We start from the raw sequence: 27,642 nt of genomic DNA, 5'->3' as shown, positions 1-27,642 counted from the left end.
TAAACAACACAGCACAGGGCTCTGCCCATACTTCTGTTTTCAGACCTAAGTTTTAGAATGAGCTTGTTGAGGTTTTCATGAATATTACCTAGAGCACACATAAATCCTCAAGATGATGCCCAGCACACAACAGGCATCTAATAACCAGAAGCTATAAATAGGAAATCAAGTAGCCAGGACAACAGACGAATTGGGCTCCAGCAGAGGGCTAGTGAAGGAGTGTGTACCACCTCATCAGACATGAATGCAGTGGGGAGGTCTGGGCTCAGGGAGGGGTCGCTGGATTGAAATGGCTCTGTACTTAGAACCAAACACAGCAAAGCCACCTCATGGCCACCCTCAGGCGGGCCTGCCTGCCTGCCTTCCTTCCTTTCTTCTTTCCTCCCTCCCTCCCTCCCTCCCTCCCTCCCTCCCTCCCTCCCTCCCTCCCTCCCTCCCTCCCTCCCTCCCTCCTTCCTTCCTTCCTTCTTTCCTTCCTCCCTCCCTCCCTCCCTCCCTTCCTCCCTCCTTCCCTCCCTCCCTCCTTCCTTCCTTCTTTCCTTCCTGATGGTCCTTTTAGGCCCTCTGGTTGATATTGATTCCAGTCTTCATTCAGAGCCCCAGGCCCTGGAAACGCTGATCAGAGGACAAACAACATGAACAAGTGTTCTCAAAGATCAGTTATTAGCTATTTTCTCACTTGGAGTGAAAGAAAATTTAAAAGTCAAGGGAACTGAAAGAAAATATGAGACCCTCACATTCCTTGTCTGAGGACATGAGCTGGACATGGGCATGGCCTGTGGTGGCTTCATGTGGGCAGCTGACTTACAGAGCCTTCATAAGCACAAATACAGAAACGGTGCACTCTTCTGGGAAGGGGGAGGGTCTGGCATGGCGCCACAGGAAAGTATGGGCCTATCTGTGTTCCACGCCAGAGACCACAGTGAGCCCACAGACCAGCCTTCTGCAAGCCTACCCACTTGCATTAGTGAACTGTTAGGCTGCTCCCTGGAGGAAATCTCCCTTGTTCAGGCAATTCTAGTGCATGCCTCAGCATGGCCAACCTCTGTTCTTTGATGGCAGATTTGATTCCTTAGTACAGTCAGGTCACCGGAACAGGGGATGGACAGGGAATGGGCTCCGGGATACATCCGGGAGATAAGAGCTGTGAATGCTACAATTGGGGTTATTCTGTGTCCCTTAGCTGGCCCAAGCAGCTTCACCTAAAGAGATGCTGCACTTGAAGTCTGCACCAAGCAACATGGACATCTGGGAAGGAGGAGCAAAGCCTCCTGAGAAAGGACATGGGATTGTGGCATTCCTTTGGAGGCTGCTTGTTAGAGTTCTGACTCACTCACTCAGGGCCCACCGGGGCTACAGCAGCACAGCTCGGTCCTCACAAACAGAAGCCTGTCAGTCTAAGGTAAACACTTATTTGGTCTAGCAAAAGCCAGCTCTTTGAAAGGGGTTTGAGTCCATGTAGACAAGAGAATCTGTCCTTCTGTATCTTCAACCACCTACTGGAAGACATCTGCCTGTCCTTCAGGTTGCCCTAAAGGGAAACAGCCTGAGCTCCAGCAGGGCTCAGTTAAACTTCTTTGGATGGCCACTGGATGGGACTGGCCAGCTGGGAGGCCTGCAGCACCTGGATCCCAAGAGCATCCTTCCCCAGGCCCGGGAGCCCCAGGAGCAGAGTGGACAAGCAGATGCCTAGTCCTCCGGGATAGGGGTGTTGCAGTTCCCGTGGTAGATCTTGACGTGGCCCTCACAGTGAAAGTATGCCTGGAAGACATCGCTGTAGCCATGGTCCCTCCACCAGGTGCACAACTGCCGGTTCCAGGTGCAGTCCAGCACATGGAAGAGCTCGGGGTGCTCCATGCCGATCATGGTGAAGAAGTCCTGGTCCCCAAGGTGGCCCCGGAAATGGTACTTGTCTGCAAGCTGCTGTACCCATGCAGGCTCCAGCAGATGGCTGTAGAGTGGAGACTGGCGCATGGCCTCCAGGTTCAGCAGCATGACTCCACTGTTGAAGCCAGGAAGGCCCTCAGGTGGAGGGTCCCCAACTCTGGTCTTGGGGTTCTCATGGCGGAACTGCCAGAATGTGTGCCTGTGAAGGGGAGAAAAAAAATCAGTATTATCCCAATTTGGGGTGAATGAGCTTGCCAGACCTGCTTCCTGGGTGTTCACATGACCACTTTTCCTTCTGCTTCACAGGGACAAGAGCAGAGGCACTGGAGGTCCAGCATCTGCACCACATCACCAGCGGGCTGCATAGCGAGAGCCTGAATCCAGCCCCCACCATGACCTGCTCTAAGTCTCAGGCTCTTCTCATATCCTCCGCCGCCTCAGGAGGACATGATGATGAGGTCATCATGTCACTGCCATTATGTTAGGATCTGTAGAGATGGCAGATACTAGATAGCATGCTGAATGGGGGCTGCTCCTCCTCCAAGTGTTATGCTCTGTGAGATGACCCCTGGCCACACAGCTAGTAAGAAGCAGAGAATAAAGCTAGGTCTTTGGCTTAAAGTTCACATCCTTCAGACAACAGCAGAGTGATAGGATTCCTACCCTGTCGTCATGGTGGAGAGGAGAGGACACAAGGGGAAGAGACTCTGAATGATGGTGATATCATAGACAGCAAACTGAGACTGAACCAAACACGTTTTCTGCTTTAGAACAAGTTTCATTCATGACCTAAGCCTAGCATTTCTGAGGGGCTGGGTAGAAGCTGGGGTCCAGAGATGATAGCTCAAGGCATCTATCCACAAGTCAGGGTGAAAAGTAGCTGTACGGAGCCATGTAGAACTATGGAATTTAGGAGGGGATGCCACCTCAATTTTTGTCTTTCTCTGGCAGATTCAGAAAATGACACTTCTTGGTCTTGTATCCAAATACTTCCATTTGGAGGTGGGAAATCTTCCTGTGATTGACATGTTGAGAGCTCTGCTCACTGTTTTCTAGCCTTTTTAAGTTCTTGTGTGCTACAGTAATGGGGGCATAGGGGTCCCCAAACACAGACAAGACCCAGCAGCACCACCTGGGATGGGCAGGGCTAGCCTGGGTCCTCAGGGTGGGGAATGTATCATGGCCACAGCAGCCTAGAAATGCATCACACTGTTCACAGGATAGGACATGCAAGCTGTTGTCAAAAGCAAACCATAGCCCCAGCATGCAAGACCTGCAGCAGGTCCACTCTCCAGTTCACACACATGACCCCAGTAAGGGGACAGACAGACAAGACTTCTTTGTTGTCTCGCATGTCAGAAAGGCAGCCGACAGTTTGATCTGGGGACAGGAAAAGTGTGCCCTTGGGACACCGACCAGTGGAGCACACAGGCTCACTGTTAGCGTCTGGTCGGGAATGGGCTATGAGGCGAGTGGGGATCTGCCTCTGATCTGGCACCTGCCTGCTGATAACAAACGGCCTTGGAAAGATAAGCTCTGAGAGCAAGCTGAGATGCTGAAGTCCTCCTGGCCACAGAGCCTGCCAGGACGGGACCACCAAAATGTCAACACTTCATCATTTTACCTTACCACCAAGTGGTTACTCTCAGGGTCAGGTTACAACCTAGCTACAATTCTACTAGACAGGCCTGGGTTAGCACAGTGCTCCCATGTAGAGGAGGGACCCTCCAGGGAGTGAACGCTGCACCATCCAGGTACTGGATTCCTCTTCCAATAGCGGGGATAAGGCATTTAGCAAGGAGGAAGAGAGAGAGCCAGGAAAGAGGGAAGAGAGTGCTATGGAGAGCTCATCTCTGCTCCATCCTGCCCACTGCTTCCTTCCCTTCCTTGTAGAAGACCTGGAAGCGATCAGGGGCTACCGAGAGGGACAGGATCCTCGGGTACTTCTACCTCATGCAGGCTTCCCGGATGACAGGTCCTTGGGAAGGGTAAAGTGGCCAAGAAAGGCCCACGAAAAAGGTAAGAGTGAGTCTGTGCAGCCTTTGGTGTTGGTGGGAGCAGGGAGCAGGCCAAGGTAAGGAAGGATACTGAGTCACTGTCCCGAGCACTACATCCACCATGGATGGTGAGGAATGTTACTTTTGTTGCTTTTGTTTATACTGCACTTGTTTAACTCTGTGAAGCTGTGATTCTTGAAATACCTGATGGTCCTAATAAAGACCTAAACAGCCAATAACAGTGAGGCAGGAGAAAGAATAGGCTGGCAGGCAGAGTATAAACAGAAGGAGAAATCTGGACGAGAAGAAACAGCAAAAGAACAAGGAGAAGAGCACATCAGTCAGGGGCTGGCCACTCAGCCAGCCAGATAGTAAGAGTGAAAGTATACACAGAAGTAAGAATAAGAAAAAGCCCAGGGGCAAAATGTAGTGGGGATAATTTAAGTTAAGGGAAGCTGGCTAGAAATAAGTCAAGCTAAGGCCAGACATTTATAGCCAAGAATAAGCCTCTCTGTGTGATTTATCTGGGAGCTGGGAGGTGGGCCCTTCAAAAAGACAAAAGAGCAAAAACATCCCAACAGTGGACAAGGGCTCAGATGCCCTTCAGCAAGAGTTCACAGCTGGGGGTTGGGGGCTACCCTTGCTTGGGAGCTCCTCAGATCTTCCCTCTCTGTACCAAGAGTAGCCAAAAGGAGGCCTGGCCCCTACCTTGCTAGGCTTGGGAGAGGAGACAGAACATCTCCAAGTGGAAACTCTAACCCAGGTGGCTCCTGGATCACCATGGCCAGTGCTGTACCAGGCAGCACACAGAGGCTTTCTGTAACCAAGAGTGCTTACACAGGAGCTGGTGGCGCCAGCTCTCCTCACCTGCCACAAAGGTCGGGTTAGGGGTAGATTGCATGGCCCTCTCACATTCTCCCTAGGACACTGCAGTCTTTGGTCAGCTAGGCAGGGCTTCTGATCTTTGTGGCCCGTTTATCTCTGACTGCCTCAGATTCCACAGGCTAATGTTCCAACGAGCAGCACCTGAATGTCAAACTCATTTCTGAGCCTGACCGACACACTCAAGGCCAAGAAGGATGTACAACACTGCTGTCATGTGACTGGCCAGGGGGCAGACCTGAGAGCCCCCAGAACCTGGTCAGTATACATCCCCAAACCTGCCCTTTCTTCACAGGGGCTGGGGGCTGGCTTTGTATGTCCACAGATCTCCTGTAGGTGTGCAGGTATGTGGCTCTGAGTCCTGATCTTCCAGAAGTTTCTCAGAGCGACTGTCCATTCTCACACCTGTCCACTCTTCCCTGTGTGGCTTCGTTCAATCCCATAATCACCCGGTACCGTAACAGCAGGATAAGGTTCTCCTTCTCTTTGGGAATAGTTTTCAGCTGGGAAACAAGCCTTACACAGATGGTCCACTGTAAACGAGTCCTTCCAGAAGACGGTGGAGCCTGCTGGAAAAATACAAATGAGGTCCCTTCAAGCCCTTTTGGATGGTACATTCCTGGAAGGGGCTGGGTAGAAAAAGCCAAGCCCTTGCATGGGGCACAGGAGGAAAGGAAGCAGGTGGGAGGTAACGCCTGGCCTTGTTTGGAGGCCCTTGTCGGAAATGTGGGTTTGGCTGTCAACACCAGCATGGTTTGCAGGTCAGTAACTGAGTCAACAAACTCCATATTCCCAACATGGGAGACAGCATGGGGCTAGGCAGGGCCCTCAGCTTCTCAGGTTAAGGGCCCCTGGGTATAGGTGGGCCAGTCTTCAGTGGTGGAGCCAGGCTGCCTGCCAGAGAGGAGAGGACTCCAGTGGAACAGAGACCCAGTAGATCCTGCAAGAGACCCACTTCAGAGGCCCCTGAAGGTATAGCCTGCACTGAGCCTCTCTGGCCAGTATGTTCTGTAGACTCATTGTACCTCTGTGCCTGCAGCCCAGTCTAGAAGCTAAGTTTCCAGGGTCACTGAGCTATTCCTAGGAGGATCAAAGAGAGCCTCACAAAGGAGGGAGGACCTGGAAGTAGGTCTTGGGGAGAAAGCAGGGAAAGGGAGGTGGTTACTGAGGGAGCAGCTAACACATACCTCATGAAATGGATCAGGACCACCACCATCCATACAGCAAAGGGCAGAGAAGACCACAGGCAGCCTACGGATTGGTGTGGTTTTGAACTCTGCATCTCTGAGGCCTTCAGCTTGTGAGGAAAGGTCATGGAGGGCACTGGGGTGCTGCTGTTCCAAGAGCCAAGCTTTCTAGAGACACACTTCGGCCACCACCTGCAAACTGGGCCTTTCACTTTTCCTCCATTTCCTGAGCTCTGATGTGCCTTGAGCTGGAGCGACGGAAGGAGGCTGTGACCACTGACTGGACAGCGAAAAATGAGAATCCAGCAATATCAGCTGAGAGCTTGTAGGGAGTGGACAAAGTTCTAGGTGACCATCAATTGCTGACATGGGCACGGCCATGTTGAAGACGCCAAAGCTTCAGCCCCACAGTGGCAAAATCTTACCTGGGTGAGGCTCAAGAGCGATGGCAAAGCTTTCCTTTGGCGACCCAGTGCGGGTGGAGTGATCAGTGTGTGCAAGGCCTGGCCTCTAGAGCTTCTTCCTCTTCTTGGATGTTGTCAGAGTCTGCCTCTACAGCTAGAAACCCCCACCCTGCACCTGTGCTGCACCCAATAAACACTGGGGTTCCAGGCTGCTGATAGAGTAGCGGAGGCTCCACCAGAGAGCACAGACCCTACCAGATCCCAGCTTTCTTGTATATGTGTGAATGTTCTTCATTTCCTTGCTGCCCCTGGTCAGGGACTGGGACCCAAGCCCCTTAGGATGTGATTAGCAACAGCATGTGTCAGCCAGCAGGGCGATACCCAAAGCCCCCATTCTCACTGAGATACACTGGAGTAACAGAGACTCCCGAGCTGAAGGCAGCAGCTTGGCATCACTTAAAGAGCATCTATTGAACCCATGGGAAGTGAGCAGAACATCCCACCCCCAGGTAGAGGCATCCAACAGGAAGAAAACCACTGCTCCTGGCTTAAAGGAGGGCCTGCAGTCTAAAACTCTGAGGGCTGGACTCAAAGCCAACTGTGTGGGCCACTGAGTTTCTTAGGGCTTGGCTTGCTGGGCAATGGCCTGAGACTTGGGACAGGGATGGGATACTACTCTCTCATGAGATTCTGGTGGGCTCCGGGAGTAGAGGCGGAACATAGACAGTGTTCACCTTGTGACCAGGAAGAATGGCCCCGTCTGCCATAGTAGGTGCTCAACTACAGGAAGGCTGATATGCAAATGCCCCTCCCTGCCTGCCTAGCTTGCTCAGGGTTTGTTAACTCAGCAACCAGCCCTTGTCTACCCAGCAAGCCATCGGGAGGCTTCTGTTTCAGCATGGCTTCTTGTACCAGAGTCTGGCATGCTGAAGGTGACCTACAATGCTGTCTGGTTCCCATGGCTGCACAGACTATGACCAGTCAATCCTCATGGGCTACAGAAACAGGTGCCAGGATCCTGGGGATGGACAGCCTTGACAGCAAGGCTTGACGTGTCATCAGACAGCACCCCCACATCTACAGTCCTCAGAGCCCTGAAGACTGGCATCATCAATCTGAGGACTCCTCTCCCAGCTAGGCCCTTGAAGCTCTGGCCATCCCTCAGGAGGTGTGGAGACCCCACCAAGCTGCAGGCTTCACGCCATGGCACCTGGGAGCAGATTCGTCAACCTGTGCCTACCTGCCTGGGCATCATCTCAATCCCAAGGCTTTTCTCCCACCCCTGCTGTCCTGGAGCCATGAAAACAGTGGGCAGGGTTAGGAAATGTCCATTGCTCCATCCCACAAACAACTATAGGGCACAGATGGGCTAGATTCTGGGAGAGCTGCATGGGGAGGACCTGGAAAAGGGGAAGGGCAAGCCAGGTACCACAAGGAGGTGCCAAGAGCAGCAGTGCAGGCTGGGAGGGGTGGATATATGAGGAGAAGAGGAACAAAGAAATAGAAAAGTCCAGCATATGGCTGGACATGTGGGTTAAAGGTACCCAGGCATCTGCAGAGTTCAGTCAGTGGATGGAAGAAATGGAGTCAGGAAGATGGCTGGCCTAGGAGAACCCAGCCACCTGTCCTCCACACTGAAGCCCAAGCAGCTGACACTAACTCAGGCCTTGGGGCCCTTTCTCTGCTGTAGAGCTCTCAGAGGAGCCACGGGGCCATCCAGACCTAGCTGGGTCAGCAGGCCCCACAGTACCCAGTCCGGGTGTCTCTGGCCTTCCTCCCACCTCCTCTCCCCACGCAGACAGGTCTTTCTCTAGATTTATCTCCCCATGCGGTGCCCTTCACACTCAAGCCACTGACATTAGCCCTCATCTGTCTAATTAAACGAGGTCTATGCTTGCTCACAGTCGTAGAGACGTAAGGTCTCGGGGCTGTTGTCCTGAGTCTGAAATGGCCCTTCCAGTCTCATGTGCTTGCACCCTTGGTGCCGTTCTGCGCGGTTCTGGGACCTTTAGGGTCTAAGGCCTGGAGAGAGAAAATGGGCCCCTCGGGTGGACCTTGTGGGTCAAGCCTGACAAATTTCTGGTCTGTTGAGATATAAGCAACACTCACGCTCCTGCTGCCTCAGATAGGGACCACCCCATCAGGATGATTCTGTGTGCCATGTACATTGCCACGTCTTCTCCACCACTCCACCGGGAGCCAAGAACCAATCATACTCTGAGCTGTTTCTATGGCATACTTTGTCCTAATGATGATGAAAGCAGCATGGGCGGTGGTGACAGCTGGCAGAGTCCTGCGGTGGCACACAGAGACTGGAGACGAGGGGCCCACTCTGCCCGTCATCCAAACGCGCCGATCAGAGCCTCAGCACTCGCCTTAAGTAGAGATCAACCTTACTGCCACTCTCCCTGGTCCTTCCACAGCTGCCTCCCTACCAACCACAGCCCACACCTGTAGTCTGGCATTCATCCAGGTGATGAGTCCTTGCTCCTCACCACAACCCACCATCTATCTTTCTTTCTGCTCGAGCACTAGGGCACCCTCTGCTTCTTCCCTCACCTTGGCCATTTGAGGTGGGCACAGTACCCTCCATGAACCTTGCCTCTAGTGGCACTCTGCTCCAGTCACTGAAACAGAGCTCTCTGTGGTGGCGACATCATGATGTCACGCTTCACCTCTGGGGCTCTCTGGAACTACCTGTTCACATTTCCTGGATCAGCAGTCTCCTGGCTCCTTTCCCGCCAAAGCTGGCCCCTTGCTGGCCTCTTCAGTGCTAAAAGCTACAGTTGGTAAGAACTGGACACACAGGAGATGACAGTGACCTTCGGGAGGAGTGAGTAAGGGAGACCAAGAAGCAAGACATGCTGGCCTGGAATGGAATGCCAGAGGAGGCAGTTGGCACCTTGTCATGGAGGTTACAGGGACAACAGGAAAGCACATGCCAGCTAAGTCACACTGCAGAGACAGTACTGGGAAAGGATGCTGATGGGTAATGTTTAGTGAGCACTGCCTATGTACCAGGCCCTGTGCAAGCTTTTAATTGTATTCATGCTAATCTTTAAATGACTAAGCGGGGAGAGTGTTATTGTCTTTCATTTCTAGTAAGAAAAACTGAAGTACAGATAGGGGGACCAGGCTCAGGAATTTGCCAGAAGAGGGAGGAGCCCAAGGTCATATCTAAGATGAGGAAGAGGGGCTAGAGTGAGAATAGAGTTTGATGACACCAGCTTTCAAGGACCCCCCGAACACTTGGCCTTGGCTGAGCACTGGCCCTAGCCGAAAGCCTGAATTTAGGCCAAGGATGTTCATCAGGGTAGAGACAGAGCCAGTATCACCTTTGGAACTGGCTGGCTCACTGCTCCCAACAGCCCTGCAGCATTGGAGGTCACAGGAGAAGGTCCAGGAACACATGATGGGATGTTTTCCAGGACAATGAGCAGAATGTGGGTGTGTGTGGGAGGAATATGTAGGGGTATATGTGGAATTTGACTTTGTGTCCCCAGTTAAACTCCACCAGCCACACTAGTGCCCTTCACTGAAAGTTCAGATTCAAAAGTCAGAGGGTGCAGGGACTTCCTCACTCAAATGCGAGGGCACAGGCAGCATGGCCTCAGCAAAGCATGGCTTCTTAAGCCAGGAGAATGAGGGTGCCGTCCCCTTCCATCTAAGCAGACCTGCTGTCCCTGCTCACTGCACATCTGTGCATGGGCTATGGTCAAGGCAGCACACCGACACAGACCTGAGGCCCTCACACATCAAGCACAGAGCAAGCTCACTGTGGGGGACAAAGGACTAGACCCAGCGCCTGCTTTCAGACGCCCTGTGTGGACATGGGCTCACCCGGGGACCCCATTAAAATGAAGGCTCCCACTCAGAAGCTGCATCTCTGACTAGCTCCCATGGAATGGGAAAAAGGAGTTGGTTTTGTTTGGTTTGTTTCTTGTTATTGTTATTCTTTTAAGATTCATTTATTTCTATGTGTATGATGTTTTACCTGCATATATGCCTGTACGCCATGTGTGCAATGGCCATGGAGGTCAGAAGGGGATGTTAGATCCTCTGGAACTGGAGTTACAAATGATTGTGAGCCACCACATGGGTGATGGGAATTGAAACCAGGTCCTCTGGAAGAGCAGCCAGCATTCTTTACCACTGAGCTATCTCTCCAGCCACCTTTGACCCTTTTAAAATTAAAAACATGTATTATTATGTATGTGTGTGTGTGTCTGTGTATGTCCTGGGGTGTGTAGAGGCAAGAGGACAGCTCTGTGGAGTTTGTTCTCTCCTTGTACCTTCATGTGGTTACAGGATGGAAGTCAGGTTTTCAAGTCTTATGGTATACGCGTTAACAGTTATGCCATTGACTGGCCCTTGTCAAGTTTGTGTAGTGTATACATCACCAGCTGTGCCATCTCACTGGCCCTTGTCAAGTTAAAACTGGTTTTCTAGAGATGAAGATTATAAGAGTAGTATCAACATCGCTTTTTTTAAATTACCATAAAATAAGTAATGTGGCAACCTGAAGTTTTTATGAATTCTAAGCTAACACTTGTTGTGCCTCTCACTCTGCTACAGTCCTGGGTGGGAGCGCCTACTAAGATGATTCCTAAGATTCACATGCTCATGAATATGGAGCAGAGGTGAGAAGGGGTGTTACCACCTCTATCACCAGTGCAGGAAGAGGTCAAGAAGGCATGGTTGTAGGGGCAGTCGATCTCAGCTTGGACTTCATTCAAATCCCGGTCCTCTACTTAGTACTCTGGGAAGGCACTTCATCCTCCATGGCCCTGGCTTCCTGACTATACACAAGGGTGTGGAGAGGACATCATGAGGTAATGTAGGGATAGTGCTCCACGTGTCCGATGAGATCACAGAAGCACAGGAACACATCAAGTTCACTGAGTGGTGTGGCTGCCAAGCCCACACCTCGTCTGCTGTTGTCTGAGCAGGTGTGGGCTCTCATACACACCAGTAGGTGACCTTGGCCAAATCGCTGCCTGTCATAGGATCTCAATTCCCAAAACTGTTCAACAGTCTCATTAGCTGGAGGACCCTTTTGTGTTGGTATTAGCCAAGCCGTGAAACTTGAAGAGCTTCAAGGGGATGTTGCGGTCACTGAAGCCCAGCAATCATCCCTCCTTTCTCTCCTTGGATATGCCACCGAATATTGAGTGTACTGTGGGTTTAGTTACTTGATTTTGTTTCAAATCTCATTGCCACTGTCAGCAAAGCCCCCGGCATGTGCAGATTTGGGTATGGTGGTCTCCCATGAAGAGCACCTTACCACATGCTGTTGTCCAGGGATAGCACACGAGGCAGTCACTTCTGCCCCACCCTTAGTTTTCTTTCTTAGCATCCATATGTGCAGTGTTCAGTAAGTGTGTGTGTGGTGGGGGGAGCTACCTTAGTTTTCTGCCTCCTTCCTTCTCTTACAGGTGATTTTGTGAGGTAACTGACCTACCTTACCTCCCTCAGTGCCACTGTCTAAGGAGATGTGCTGGGACAGGACGAATGAGCAGGAAGGAAGTATTCTCTGCCCCTGGAACTTTCTTCCTCATTCATTTTGGCATAAAACATGGAGCCCTGTGGTAGTGGCATCTTCCCTGAAGTCACCCATTCCCAACATCACAGCCTAGTGACATCCAAGGAACTCAGACCCTCTCCACTAAGATATCTATAAGGCCTTTATGTGGTTTCTTCCACCTGAGGCCCTTTCCTGACCAGTTCTCAGATGTCAAGGTCATTTATGTATCCAAATCTGTATAAGAAGAGTATCATTGGCTTTTCCAGCTCAAGTGTGTTATGGTCTTAATGGTGTGACATCCATCATTAGGGGCCATCTTGGTGGCAGCCCCATGTGCCCTCTTGCCATTGCACATGGTCTCCAATCTCAGGACCAGGCATGGAGGACGGGGGCAGCTGGCGATGCTGGCCTATATGGCCCTTCTTCCTAGAAGGCCCAAGGCAAACATGCATGTTCTTTTTCCTGACCTTGGCCAACCTCACTTCACCCATGCCCACAGGCTTAGAGATTCTCATTGCCTATTTCCCCACTGCTGACTTTCTAGGAAGATGCTTTTCTCTTTAAATTGCAACAAGTTCCTTGGCTCCTCATCAGCTATGTTTGCCTGACTCTACTCTTCAGGTTTTCCAGAAGAGTCTCTGGAATCCCTGCTGGGTCTGGGGTGCTCCTTGTGAAGGCAGAGAAGAAGCTGATGACTCTCTCAGCCTCCTCCCTGGTGTGCCAGTGAGTGCCTGAACTGCAGAGTGCACGGGAGGAGAAGGGATGTGGCCTGGACTCACCCAGAACAGACAACAGGAATGTGAGTGAATGGAAAATGTGGAATTAAAAACCCAGATCAAAGCTGGCATTAAAACTAGAAACTAGTTCAAGCCACTGCCCAAGCAAGGTAATTCTTCAAAAACACCATGTGCTCCTGGACGTGACCCTCCCAGCCTTTCTTTTGGAACTCACTACTGGGTAGACCTCTCCTCGTGGGACCCAGCTGCCCCTTGTCTTCCTCACTGACTGCTGACCAAGGAGGCAGTGCCACAGTATGGTCACATCCACATCAGCTGGGAGTGTGAGCAGCATCGAGGCTGCACCCCTCAGGAACCACAGCTCCTCCCTCATCCACCCCCACAGAATTCAGAGCCATCCAGCTGGGGAGGGCATGCACTAGAAGAGCATGGTTCTCATCATTAGCTGCTGCTTGTCTGAGGTCTCCACCAGAGGGAAAAGCAGGAAGAAATCTGGGCCGGGCTATGGAAACACCTTGGAAAAGAAGCAGAAAAGATAAAAAGCCAACATGCCCAGTACAGCCAGGCCAGGCCCCACTGGGCCCCATACCACCAGCAGACCCTGCCTGTCTATTCTGCTGAAAGCCATAGTCATAGCCCTGGGCCAGCCAGTGTCCTCTATACTTTCCTCCCTGGCCTCTTACTAACCTCCCAGAGATCCCTGGTCCTTGCCCAAGACCAACAGATGCCTGCCTCATACAAAGGACTCATACAGTTATGCTAGGTTTCCTTGCCTCTCTTGTTCAGACCAAGGGCTAACAGGAAGGAGCTTGACTCAGCCCCCATCTTATATACAGGTGGCCACCTGTGGGATCTTGGAAAATCTCTGCTGAGTCAGCCCTCAGTCCCATGTTCACAGTCCTCTACAGAAGGACAGAGATTTCACTGAGAGAGTTCTCTGACAGCCACGAGTCTCACCTCCTGGGTCTGGATCTGAGGGTTTATAGTCCCCACAGAGGTCAATTCTTCCCATCTTCAGGCCATCCTTCCTCAGCCCTGCCATCTGTTCCACCCAGGAAAGAATGAAGCCTGTGTGGTAGGAGCCCTCGGCAAGCTGAGAAGCCATTCTGACTATAAAGTGTTTCTTCTTCCTCACATTCCCCAAGGACTCAGCTCAAGTCCCAGGCATAGCACTGTGTACTCAGCAAGCTCCCTGGGCCTCTCCCTCAATCCCAGGTCCTCTTACATAAGAGGCACTCAGATTTCATTGTGCCTATGAAATGTGTGTCTGGGGAATAGGCTAAAATGCAGATGGGATCTGCAGTGTTGACAAAAGTGTGTCACATGGCCACACTTCTGCATAATGAAAGAAGCAGAGAGTGAACCAGAGGAAGCATGTTCTGCCCCAGCTCCCTGAGAACTACATATTCTATCACCGAAGGGCTGAGGGCTGTGTGGGGGATATAGGACCAATACCCAGGGACACCTACAAGGGAAACCTCTCTTCCTTTAGCTTCAGCTTGCTCCCCAGTAGAGGAGAAATTGTAAGGCATTAGAAAACTGGGGAAGGAGGTGAAGTATCACATGAATACCTGGTACACAGCTGGAAGATGGTTTCCTTCCTGCCTTCACTGGCCAGCACCGGGTGAAACACAGAGCCAGTAGTCATAGCGGGAAAGGCCCGATGCCTGGCTGCTGGACTCTGAGCATGAAGTGTGCTGTTGGGGGTGGGTAAGTACTCAAGTGCCCTTGGTACCAATGTGCTGAAGCACGCGTTAGACCACTGCCAACTCTTGGGAAAAAGCAGAGGTCGTGGCACCCAGGTGTGGCATCTTTCACTGAAGAGACACTGGGTGCCCACTGAGTCTGGTTTACAGGGCAGGTCAGCAGTCCAACAGAAACAAGCTGTTGGAAGCCACTTACTCAGCTTTGACAGGAAAAGAATGCTTGGACAAAGTCCTCCCCTGTACCTTTCCTGGGGTACAGGAACTCAAGCAGCTTCAGAGAAGGCCTTGCTCATTGCCAGGGAGTGGCCAGGGCCCAACAAAGTGCAGCTCAGTAGGTGATCCCTACAGTGTACTCTCTAGGAGAGATCAGAGAGGCTGCAGCAAACACTTTCCTGCCTAAGCCTCCCTACACTAAGATCCAACGATAGCCAGGAGCTCAAGTTATTCTAACGTCTCTTCAGAAAGAACCTGGCAAGTCGAGGAGCACCCAAAGGATCCTGGGTCATTCAGACTATGGTGACAAGGGCACACATGGGACTAGAGGAAACACTGTACTTAGCTGAGTGGGGAGACATTACATGTTCCCTAGAAACTGCATTCTGTTCCAGTGCATCCAAAAACACACACATGCACACTTGCCTGCAACACATATGTGCACGCAGATATGTGTACACATGGCACACGATTGTACGCACACACTCTTCCCCTGTAGCCTGAGTCAGCATTTCTCTTCCCAGAGGTCTCCCCCTTGGTAACATGTCTCACAGCTATTCACCATCTGTGCTGTTTCCTTTAGCTGGCAACTGAAGTTAGAACAAGGAGACACATTCAGTAAGGCTTGGTTTTCATAAAGGATAATGTTCCTTTAATGGGTTTAAAAGCTGAGACTCTGAAACTGTGGAGACCCAACAAGTCGAAAGGCTACTCTGATGTGAGATTCCCCTCTTTATGTTATGAATATGTTTTACTACCATTGGTTAATAAAGAAGTTTCTTTGGTCTATGGCAGGGCAGAATATAGGTAGGCAGGAAAACTAAACTGAATGCAGGGAGAAAGAAGAAGGAGTCAGGAAGATGCCATGTAGCTACAAAGGAGAAAGACACCAGAACCTTATAAATAGGTTACAGCCTCGTGGCAATACACAGATAATAGAAATGGGTTAATTTAAGACATAGAGCTAGCTAGAAATACGCCTGAGCCACCAGCCAAACACTGTTTTAATTAATATAGTTTTGTATGATTATTTGGGTCTGGGTGGCAGGGAAGCGAGAAAACAGTCTCCAGTCACACTACTCACAGTCTGAACCCAGATGGAATGGGAGAGGGGCGGGGGCGTATTCTGAAGGACCCACACAGTCACTGGTCTGAATGCAGATGGAACCGGGCGGGGCATATTCAGCCAGAGGTTAGAAAGACTCCCATCACACAAGACTTGTTTCCAAACTCCAAAAGAAGTAAGAGGTGAAGACCCCAAGCTGGGCTGTTAGTGCTGACACCATCCTTAGACTCAGTGCTTCTGCTCTGACTTTGCCACAGACCCCAAGAAGAGCTTCTGCAGCCAGTCTGTCTCCCACCTCCTGGGACTCTGAATTTCTCTGTTGCTTTGAGAGAAAATAGGAAATGCTGGTGGGCTCTGCTTGGGGTGGGGGGCAGTCCGCTATTGGACGGCATCCACTTTGAACTGGAGACAGCAACAGTATCCAGTCTGAGTGTCTTGCTGGTTGTTGCTTTACATAGTGTTTAATTTATCTGTATGGGTGCTTTGCCTGCATGCATGCCATGTCCTGTGTGCCTGGTGCCTGTGCAGGCCTAGAGAGGGCACTGGGTGCCCTGGAACTGCAGCTAGAGACTGTTACAAGCCACCACATGGGTGCCGGGAATTAAAACCACCCACTGTGACAGTGGAACTGATTTATTAGGAGCCCACCAAGGCCAGCTGGTCTGGGACTGAATAAGCATGGGTTGATTCCGGACTCTCTGAGCATGGCGGTCAATGAAGACTGATGAGAAGCCAAGGACAATGGCACTAGGTTTCAATCCTAATACATGAACTGGCTTTGTGGGAGCTTAGCCTGTTTAGAAGCTCACCTTCCTGGACGTAGATAGAAGACCTTCGTCTTCCCGCAGGGCAGAGAATTTGGACTGCTCTTCAGTATCGAGAGGGAGGGGGAATGGTGTGGGGGGAGGAGAAGAGGAGTGGGGATAGGGGGAGGGGAGTGGGGGGAGGGGGCAATATTTGGGAGGAGGGGAGGGAAATGGGAAACGGGGAGCAGGTGGAAATTTTAATTAAAAAAGAATAAAAAAAAAAAAAAAAAAAAAAAAAAAAAAAAAAAAACCATTTCTCTGAAGAGCAGCCAGAGAAATCGCTGAGCCATCTCTCCAGCTCCTCCTGATGTTTTTTATGTAATACATATGCATGCATACAGGAGGAGGCTGACACTTACTAAAGAATTATCACCTGCCAGCTACTTCATGAACAATTTATACGTTATTTCATTTAACTGTTATGAAACTTAGTAACACAGGTCACAAATATGGTAATAATTATGACAAAACCTGCACTAAGCACTTGTACATAAGTACATACTTGTGCTTAGTCTGTGCAAGCTTGGGAGGAGGATATTATTAAACCCATTTTCCAGGCGAGGAAGCTGAGGCTTACAGGATGGAAGGGTGTCAGTCAAAAACATCCAGCTGGTAATGGTAAGACCTTCCCTCTTCGAACTACGCTCCACTGCCTCTCAAGGCATGGGCAGGGCCTGGCCATCAAAGGCAAAGACAAAATCACAGACCCCAGCTTCTGCTTTGAGCAGCACAGCTACCTCTGACTGGCAAGGGGACCCTATGTGGTGGTGGTGGAAGAAGGCTCCTGCATACATCAATCACATATGGGGAAATCAAGAACAGAAAGCAAGCCCCAAACCAGATTCCAGACAGAATGGCTAGCTGAAGGACTAATGATGAGGCATTAGTGATGGGCAAGAGGAAGAACACATGGGATCCCAAAGGCCCACACTCAGGATAGGAGGTGGGGACAGTGTATTAGTGGCTTCTAATGGAAACAGAGTGCCAGAGGAGACAAATATACAATTCCAGGTATATGGAACATTGAAACCAGGCAGATGCATAAGACAGGTAGATTAGAGCTAGCCTGGACCGAGGAGAGAGAATGGAGGGCAGCTAGTGCAGAGGATACAGTTTCTCTTTAGAGTGATGCAACTGGTTTGGAAGCAGACCGTGGAGGTGGCACAGTATTTGAGCAAAATTAATGCTGTGTATGGCAACATTTACATGACATATATTTTAGCAATTTAAAAATGTGACAGAGGAAGTTGGGTACGATGACGCACGCCTTTAATTCCAGCACTCTGGAGACAGAGGCAGGTGGATCTCTGTGAGTTGGAGACCAGTCTGTTCTATGTAGTGAGTTCTAGGAGGGCTATGTAGAGAGACACTGTCTTAAAACTCTGGCAGAGAAAAACAAGTCATTGGATTCAGACAGGACCAGATCTCCAGAGACCCTCCTGTCACAGTCCCCTGAGGCCGAGTTCCACCTTCAGGCTCTGTAGTCAAATCCCAGCACAGAATCAGGTGGATGGAGAGCCTTTCATCTTATGTTCCTAGTGCCACATGGTTTCCTACAGGCCCCCGTCCTCAGTTGAGGTCCACAAGCCACTGTGAGGCCTTAAGTTCCTTCAGCATGCCTGAGCCTGATGTGTGGGGCACACTGCCCTCAAATGAAGTTGACCCCCGTTAGCTCTACCACAGCTCACTCAGGCACAAGATGGTCATCAGTCTCCACGGACCTGTTTCCCAGAGTTGTGGACACCAACAGGAAACTGGCAGCCACAGCTTGTGTAATTAGCATGGAATGTTCTGAGGAAGGCAAGGACACGTGGGGGAGAGACAAGTCCTCCAACACGCTCTCTGTGGAGACGGTTGTTTTTTCCTCCTTTTAGGAGACTGAAATAACAGACAGAGAGAAACCAGTCATCCTGCACAGCTTCACATGTAGGAAACGGGCCTGCAGGTGCAGAGGCTCGTGTCTGGGCAACAGCTGGCCAGGCTCCCTGTGTCCGCCATCACTCAGGCAGCTCACCACAGAAACACGGGGTGCCGCATCACAGGGACCATCACAGTGCCATGCAATACGACATCGGCTGGGCTCTGCAGTCAGCCCAGGCACAGCCATTTTGCTAAAGTGAAATATACTGTGGGCAGAAGTCACGCACAAGCCCCTTCCCCAGGCCACTTGAGACAAGTTTCAGCCAGGCGAGGCAGAACCCAATGTTATAATTGCATCTGAAGTCTTCCTCAGTGTACATGTCTTTAGAAAACGTTGCTTTTAAGTGTAGCTTTGGTAAATGTGAGATATATTTCTTGCTGGGTATAAACAGGAAAGTTTCTCTAGTCTCACTTAAAGTAAAGGAGACAGACTATCAGATACAGGAACGAAAGTTTGGGGAGGGTTTCAGATGATGACTGAGAAAGATTCCTACCCCCGGCTGCCACCCCACCAGGTTACGCTGCAGGCCATTGCTCTTGGCAATGAATGGCCACACTGTCCGTGCCCTAACCTGTAGACCTCTGGTGGCAGCATGGCCAGGGCTGGATTATATCCCCTGGACCTCCTGTCTACACACCTAGCACAGAGTCTTGTCTCCAGCATGGGAGTAGTTACAGCACTGTGTTTTCACTGCCAGGCAAACCAGACAGTGTGACCTGGCCAAGAGGCCAGTGCTTGCTGTTCTTCTACCCTGACGTCACTGTGATGCCATGCTCCTCACTTTCTGAAGACCTGCTCCCAGCTGCTGAGCCCAGGACATGAGAAGCCTGGCCACGTGGCCATGCCCTGTTCCCCTCAGGCTCCTCTGCTCCCCGGCACTCTCGCTCATGCTCCATCCACACTCAGGTTCCTGATGGCTCTGCATATGCCAGCCTCACCAAGGCCTGGGCTGCTGTGCCCTCCTCCCTCCCTCAGTTCAGAGGTCAATCCCTTTGTGGTGTTTCCAAGGATCCCAAATGCCTCTCTGTCCTATTACGTTGTCAGATCTCTGGAGACATAGATGGTGTCTTTCTACACCCAAATGAATCATTGCTGCCTAGCCTAGTGCATGGTACAGGGAATTAGTCCAGACAGATCACTCTCACCAGCAAACAGGGACGGGCAAACTTGCCTTTCCCAAGAGAGGTCAATGGCTAGGCCTTCGGCAGTGTCTGTGAGGAGTCTGGAACAGTCCCAGGAGCACCTCGGCTTTGGTACCACAGCAGCATATGGCGGTGAGGCTGTGACTAGGAAGCTCCATGCTGTCTACAGAGTCTGCTGGGCCACTGCCAAAGCCACCCAGGCCTGGCCACACACCATCATACTGTACAGCTTCTGCCCAATCAGTTGACAGTCCAGAAATAACACAGGGCCCCACAGCCACCTTCATTAACTCCCAGATCACATGGAAAAACAGGCTGATGAGCACCTCAGGGTAACACCACAGGAAGCTAGCAAAACATCCCCTGCTACAAAACCTGCCTGTCCTATGGCTTGTTTTTTCTAGAAATGTATACAATTTCTATGTGCTTTACGTAAATATTTAAAAACATTAATTCGTCTCAGAGACCTTCTTTGTAAACTATACATTTCAGTGAAATCTGAGTAAGTATGGTGGTTAGAAATGTATCTCTGATTAGCATGTTTTCTGAATAGAAAGAGAACATCTGGCCCTTTACTAAGTTAAATACATGAAATCGGGATACCGCAACAGCTAGCAAAGAACTGATTTTTAAAAGTGTATGTGTTTATGTATACAGTGTGATGTTTTGTATATATGTAAATGATTACCAGTCACACGAATCAATGCCCCTCATCTCATTTACTTGCTCATTTTTTATTTTATGCATGTGTGTGCATTCCTCTGTGTGTACATGTTGTGCATGTGTGAAGAATATCTAAGCTGTACTCTTTTAGCAAAGACCCTTACTACAACACAGCACTACTGACTTCGGTCCTCACGGCACACATCAGACCTCTAGACTTTTCCCTCCCACACACTCTCTACCTCTCCTTACCCTCAGAGTTCTGTGGCCTCATCTGTCACCTTACCTCCACCATTCACCATCTCTGTGTACCAAACTCTCAGTTTTTGCTTTTAAGATCCTACGTATAAGTGAGATGGAGCTGTTTTTCTTTCTGTGCCTGGATGCTGTCCCTTAGCAAGAGGGCCTTCAGTGTACTCATGCTGTGGCAACAGCAGAACATCCTCTTTTGAAGGATACTCCGCTGTACATTGACCACACTTTCTGTATCCACACATCCATCTGCAGATACTCCAGCTGTTTCCACATCTGGCTACAGGGAGCAGTGATGCAGTGAATGTGGACTACGGGCTTCTTTACAACACAGATTTCCTTTCCTTCGCGTACACACACCTAGGAGCATTCTGATAGTTCATTTTCAACTTCTCTGGAAATTGCCGTGTCCTGCTTTCCTTACTGACTCTTTCGGTCTACATCTTCATCAGCAGTGGACAGGGTTTCCTTTCCTCCACAGCCTGACCCATGTTTCTCTCTTCTTCCTGGCAGTGACCCTGGAGTGTGGGTGAGAAGCGTTGCTTTCTGATTTGTCTGATTGGTAACATCTGCGACCTGAAATGGTTCCACGGTCCTCCCAACTCCCCTCACAGGAGGCTGGCACATGGCAGTGCCGTGGAGGAGGGCAGGAGAGAGAGGGATGTCCTACATGGAAAGGCTATCAGACTGGGATTTGGGGACACTGGGCTGGGCCTAGTTTCCACATCAGATGGCTTTACTTGGCAGTGAAAGAGGAGTCCAGTAGTGAGTGTTTCTGGATCCTTCCGAAGCCGCATGGGCTTAAGTCCTATGTGCTCAGAGCCTAGAAGGAACTTAAAAGTAAGGCTGTAGGTGGTGGCAACTTGTTTGTTTCCCAGGCGCTCAGACAGACCCCAAATATCACACAGAAACTACACTATTACAACACTGTTTGGCCTATTAGCTCACTCTTCTTATTGGCTAGCTCTTATATCTTAAATTAACCCATTTCTATCATTTTATATTTTACCATGAAGCTCATGGTTTACTGGCAAGGTTCCTGCATGTATGTCTCCTGTGGCGTCTCCCTGACTCCGCCTACCCTCTCCTCCTCTAGCTGCTTGGAATTCCCACCTTGCCCTATTCTACACTGCAACAGGAATAGGCCCAAAGCAGCTTCTTTATTAACCAATGGTATTCACAGCATACAGAGGGGAATCCCACATCATAAGGCAAGGCAGGAACTAAACTTAAAACGACACTTCTTGCTTTTTTTTTTTTTTTTTTTCCGAGACAGGGTTTCTCTGTGGTTTTTGGAGCCTGTCCTGGAACTAGTTCTTGTAGACCAGGCTGGGCTTGAACTCAGAGAGATCTGCCTGCCTGTGCCTCCCGAGTGCTGGGATTAAAGGCGTGCGCCATCACTGCCTGGCTTGTTTTTTGCCTTTTAAGAACTGTTGATTATGCTGTGCTTCGCCTTGACTCAAGAAGAGGAGGAAGAGGCCACATTCAGTGCCACCTGTAAAACTCATCAAGACAGGCAGCTGGAGAGAGCTGTGCCTCAGGACTTGGGTAACTTAAAAAAAAAAAAGTGGAAGAAAGCAGTGACATTCTATCAGGTGACCAACACAAATGGTGTCCTCAAACAGCACACAATAGAACTGTCCCCAGACTACTAAAAGTCAGGAGCTGTCCCTAGACTACCTCGATTCTAATGGTGGACAGACCTAACATAATCCTACCTCAGAGTCTTACTCAACCACGTGATCATATGTCCTAAACACTCACTGATTAAATCTGTTACTTGAATGTATTAATTTTCCTATAAAGTTTATCTGCCACTGGTATTTGCTTTTTATACATTATTATATTATTTCTATTATAGTGATTGGTCCCTTTTCTCAATGCTATGACAAGGCACTACTTAAGGAAGAAAGGGTTTATTTTGGCTCCTGGTCTGAAGGTATAGAATGTAATGATGGGGAAGGATGATGGTGCAGCAGTCCTTAGTGTGCAGCGGTCCTTAGTGTGCAGCGGTCCTTAGTGTGCAGCGGTCCTTAGTGTGCAGCGGTCCTTAGTGTGCAGCGGTCCTTAGTGTGCAGCGGTCCTTAGTGTGCAGAGGTCCTTAGTGTGCAGCGGTCCTTAGTGTGCAGCGGTCCTTAGTGTGCAGAGGTCCTTAGTGTGCAGAGGTCCTTAGTGTGCAGCGGTCCTTAGTGTGCAGCGGTCCTTAGTGTGCAGCGGTCCTTAGTGTGCAGAAGGAGCCTGACGCCTTCTCACATCCCAGACGATCAGAAAGCAGGGAGAGACCAATACTGACACTTGACTCAGTTTCTTTTCCCTCTTCCTACTCAGTCAGACCCAGAGAATGGCACTGCCCACATTCAAGGAAGGTCACCTCCCCTCAGCCCTCCCTGGAAATGCCTTTATATGGTGTTATTTCTTAAAGTAATCAAAGTGAAAACTAAGACCAGTCACAGACAACTAGAGTCAAATTCCGAGAGGGACTCATGGTGAATGGAATATAGGAGCCTAGGCCACTCAGGAGCACAGTGCCACTGTGACAACCATGAGGGACCTACATGGTGTTTCACAGTGTGTGTGGGTGGGGTGGAGACATGGACCATGAGAAGAAATGAAACTTTAGAAACAGAAGCGGAGGAAGAGGTGATAGGACAGCAAAGTGTCACAAGGAGTCCGCGGTGGAGAGCTCGGTCACCAGCAACTGTGTCTGTGCACAGCAGACGCAGAGTGATGGGTGACATAACAGCGAGGTATCATCTAACAGCAGCTTTAAAGCCAATGACTACGAATGTTTCGCTGTATTCTTTATGAAAAAAGCAGCAGCAAACAGAAAATTCCGACATGATGCCAGGTCTGCTCTTGGCGGCAAGGGCTCCTTCTGCAGAGGCTATCTGCTAGGCTGCATTGTGGGGAGGCAGCTGGACGTTTCCAGAAACCATGTTCCACACAGCAATCAACTGGAGATCTGCTTCAGTTGGGGTGAGCAGGGTGGGCACACTGTCTAGACTAGGCGAGCACCCCAGCTTCCTCGTGACACTTGTCCCAGCATTTAAGGACTTGCTGCTTCCTCTTTCCTTTAGGGCAACAGCACCACACCATAGTCAGCTTGAAGCTTCCCTTTTAGAGGCAGTGTTTACATCTTACTATGATTAATAATTACTTCTGATTAATGCCAGGCAGCATTTCCCTGGTATATACATAGCATTTAGCTGTTGATTTAAACCACACAGGTATTGATTCTTGTGGGGAAGGAATGCTTTAAGCAAAATATGAATTACTTACATCTGGTACCCAACTTGTCATTATTAATAATGTGACAGAAAATAACCAACAGTTACTTTAATCACTGATAACTCGGAAAAATAATAAGGCTTTTGTGGAGACCAAAAAGACCTCCACTTGTTATTCACAAAGGCTCTGCACAGAGGGAGAATGGTGATTTATTGTGCACTTCTTCCCGCCACCTCTCCCATGGGACTAACCATCTCCAGTTTGCTGTGACTCAAAGTGCCATCCAAGTCTGATTGGGCTGAACATTTACAGGGCTCAGCCAATCAGTCTATGGTGGGGGAGGAGGACATAGAAGGATCTGTTGCCTGCTTAATAACCCAGAGCAACCCAGGTGAGACCCCTGCTGGCAATGGGTGATACTGCAGCCCTGCTGTGCACAGCAGGGTGCTCAGACAGGATGATCAGCAAGGATCAGAGTGTTGTCTAGGAAGCTGCTGCAGGGTCGCTGAGAGCAGCAACCCAGCTCTGCTCATGGGAGTCTCATTTGTTTCCCCATTGTTCAGCTACCTCCAAATCAGAACTCAAGTGGATGGCTCCCATCCTGAGCCCCCAAGATACATAGAGGGATCCTCTCTGCATTACTCACCTATAGGTCACGGAAAAACCTTCAGACCATCCTCTGGAAGGACAGGGAGTGAAGACAAGGAGATGCTCAGAGCCTGGACATCTGGCCAGGCACCCCGCTACAACAGATAAAGTGCTCTGGATGGTAATAAAATTAGACTCCTTAGAGTCTTTTTCTGTCGGCAACAAGATTAGGAAATAAAATAAATCGCAGGCACAGAGGCATCTGCCCATGCCTGGTAGAATAGAGCGCTCTGGTTTTCTTTGCTGGCACAGCCTTCCATTTGCAGTATCACTCAGCATGCTGTCTCCTCCCAGCTTTCAGAAGGAAGAAAGACTGTGGGCTCCAGGGCATCATCAAGGGCAGCCAGGATTAAACTGTCAACCGGTCCTTCTGAGCCTCCCAGTTCGAGCTGGCCACCACGGCTGTCACTGTCATCTCACCTCCTCATGGGACAGGCATGGTGGGAACACCACCTCATTTCTTAAATGGGGAAATTTAAAGCCTGGCATGGGAAAGTCACCTACTTCAGTTTCCACAGGGGGGCCTCTTTCTCCAGTGGGTGCCAGCCAGCACTGGGGAGAGGCCCTGCCTGCAGCAAACACAACCAATGCCACATACCTTCACACACTTGAACCGCATCAACCTGAACACAGGAAGACACTTCTAATGGCCCTCTGCACATCACTCGCCATGTGGAGTCTCATTCCTTACTTTACAGATCAGACACCACAGTCAAGAGATCTCGGTGACTCAGAGAGGTAGTTTCAGATGGCCAGAGATACAAGCCCAATGCCATAGGCCTCTTGTGTCTCTTTGTTTTCCTTCACTAAATATAATCCTGTATTGAAAACAGCTCTGCAGAGACAGTAACTAGAGATGTAATGAATTAATTTATGGAAATACACAACCAGATACACCTGAGTGTTTGGAACCAGGTGCCACTGCCGCCTCTCTCAGAAGCATACTGCTAAATCTTTTTTCCCCTCATTTGCGATTTAGTAAAATATTTCTTTGTTTAAAAAAAGAAATCTATCTCCTGTTTGCAAAACATGTTCAAAGTGAAACTCAATCTCATTCCCCCAATTCTGGCTCCTACATCTGTCTCTGATGAATGACCAGGCACGCCCTCGTGTGTATGCATGCACACACATACAGAAGGCTAAAACTCTGTAGTTCACCCTGGGAAACCAAATCCAAGGATGGCCTTCTGTTAACACTACTGTCAGAGCATTCCTGAGTAATAGCAGTGATGCAGCAAGCCTGGCTCCTCTGTGTGTAGACTTTTCACCACAACGCCACAGTACAATTCCCAAAAACTAAAATCTAGCAGATCCAGGATTAGAAATCACCCCATTCTGGCTACTCCCCTAATTCAAGCTGGGTTGCAGATCTCCATTCCAGCCTTGTTTAAAGCAGACACCGTCACTGTGCTGAGGTCCTCCGTGCTGGAGAAGGGGGATGTGTGTTCATTTCCTAGGGCTGCTGGATGATTTAAACAACAGAAACCCCCCACTCTACAGTTCCAGCTCCTCCTGAGACTACGCTCCAGGTCTCTTGTGTTCTGTGACTAGCTGACAATCTTTGGCCTGTCCTTTCTTGATAGAAGCAAAGCCCTGACCTCTGCCTTCATTTCATGTGGCATTTCCCCCCATGAGTGTCTGCCCTAACTTCCTCTTTCTAAAAAGGCAACAGCTGGATTGGTTCAGAATCTGCCCTATGGATCTCACCTCAACCAATGACATTGTCAATGGTCCTATCCCCAATAAAGTCACTTTCTGAGGTAGAACATTAACACATGAGTTACTGGGAAATGAGGGGGTCAGAGAAGGAAGAGAGAAAGAAAGAGGGAGAAAGAAGAAGAGAGAATGAAAGGAGGAAGGGACAGGCGGGGGCGGGGGGATGTGTGAACTAACTTTTGGCTGGCCTTACGTTCCACCCAGCTAGTCTCTTTCTCCCGGAGCAGATGTTTGATGGTGTCAGCACTTCCTATAATGGGGTGCCTGTCATGGCGAATGTGTCTAGATACAGACTAGGAGTGACCACTTTGGAGATAAGGTACCATCCCCACCCTATCCATCCACCACCTCTGCTGCTGACTTCATGGTATATTTTTCTCAAAGAAATCTACTGTCTTCAGGCTGGTAAGGTTGACAGACAAGGCTAATATATATTGTCCCCAGAGAGCTCTAGAACTGCATTATTGCAGTTACAACAGAATAGAATTTTTCAAAATATAGACTCAATTTAAAGTAGAAGTAGCCTTACTACACGCTTCCTGAGGGAAAAGTGTAAATGCAGCCATTATTTACTCAGCTACTCGTGTAATATTTGTTCAAACAGAGTGAGCTTGCTGCATATACAGAGAAACCTTTGGGACAGGCTAGAAATAGCTTAGGAACTGACTTCTTCTACAATGTACTTAGCATTACAGTTGCTGCATACATACATTGCAAATGACTTGGTGTTAATAATAATCCAAAATCAGTATACAAGGTCAGCTATTGTGAGGAAAGAATCATGGTAAATAACTGAGCAGAGGACGGAAGCAAGGCTCAATGACATCTAGGGTACAGCTAGGCAAAAGGCTCCTGCTATCTACTAGAACTGAACACTGGGCAAACACGAGATGAGGCTAACCACAGCTTTAGGGTTTCTAGCCTTGGACATTACGTTTGCCACACTAACCCATCCTGCTCATTCTTGAGCAAGACAAAGTGAGTCTACTTGCAGGAACACACACACACGCATGCATACAAGCATATAAGCACAGAGACATGCATGCATGCACACACATGCATGCATACAAGCACACACACACACACACACACATTCCATCAAGCAGATCACGGGTTTTGGAGTCTGAGCTGTCATCCTGGAAAAGGGACTGGTTCCTTTTGAGCCTTGCTTCCCATAAGATAGATGGTAATACATTTGGGGGTCGATGAGATACAACACATGGGACCAGGCCAGAGCTGGTTCTTGTTAGATGAAATTTTCTGAGATTTTTCTCTTCCCGTAGTAAGGATGGAACCCTCTCAAGAACCCCGTCTGATTAGCCACACAGGATTGAGACAGGGGTGAACTTACAATGAGGACTCTGACAACCCCAACTTCCGGCTCCTCCTCTAACACATCTATAGGAAGTCTACACCATTCTTCCTGGAATGGCGGGTGTGCTGAGGGACATTAACACTTGCTATGTGCCAGGACCTGTTCAGAGGACTTTACATATTCTAAATATTCTAATCTTCACTGTAATCTATTATGATTCCATCCTTATTCCTACCTAACAGATATGGAAACTGAGGCACGCAAGTTAGATGGCCTGCCAAAGTCTCAGAGTTAGAGCAAAGACCAGGGTGAGGCTGTGTAGATCCAGTACCCGTGGTTTTATCCACA

General features: G+C 49.6%; 1 protein-coding gene across 1 annotated transcript in view; it reads right to left on the bottom strand.

Moving 5' to 3' along the window:
- Positions 1-531: 531 nt before the first annotated feature.
- Positions 532-27,642, bottom strand: part of Xxylt1 (xyloside xylosyltransferase 1) — a 135,994-nt gene continuing 108,883 nt past the window's right edge. Inside the window, exon 4 of the mRNA XM_057764629.1 lies at positions 532-2,086. Within this exon, the coding sequence (XP_057620612.1) occupies positions 1,690-2,086 (397 nt within the window). The 3' untranslated portion in view covers positions 532-1,689. The remainder of the gene's footprint in view (positions 2,087-27,642) is intronic.

This window comes from Chionomys nivalis, chromosome 3 (assembly GCF_950005125.1).
Source record: "Chionomys nivalis chromosome 3, mChiNiv1.1, whole genome shotgun sequence".
Lineage (NCBI taxonomy): Eukaryota > Metazoa > Chordata > Mammalia > Rodentia > Cricetidae > Chionomys > Chionomys nivalis.
This window is presented reverse-complemented; position numbering and strand designations above follow the sequence as displayed.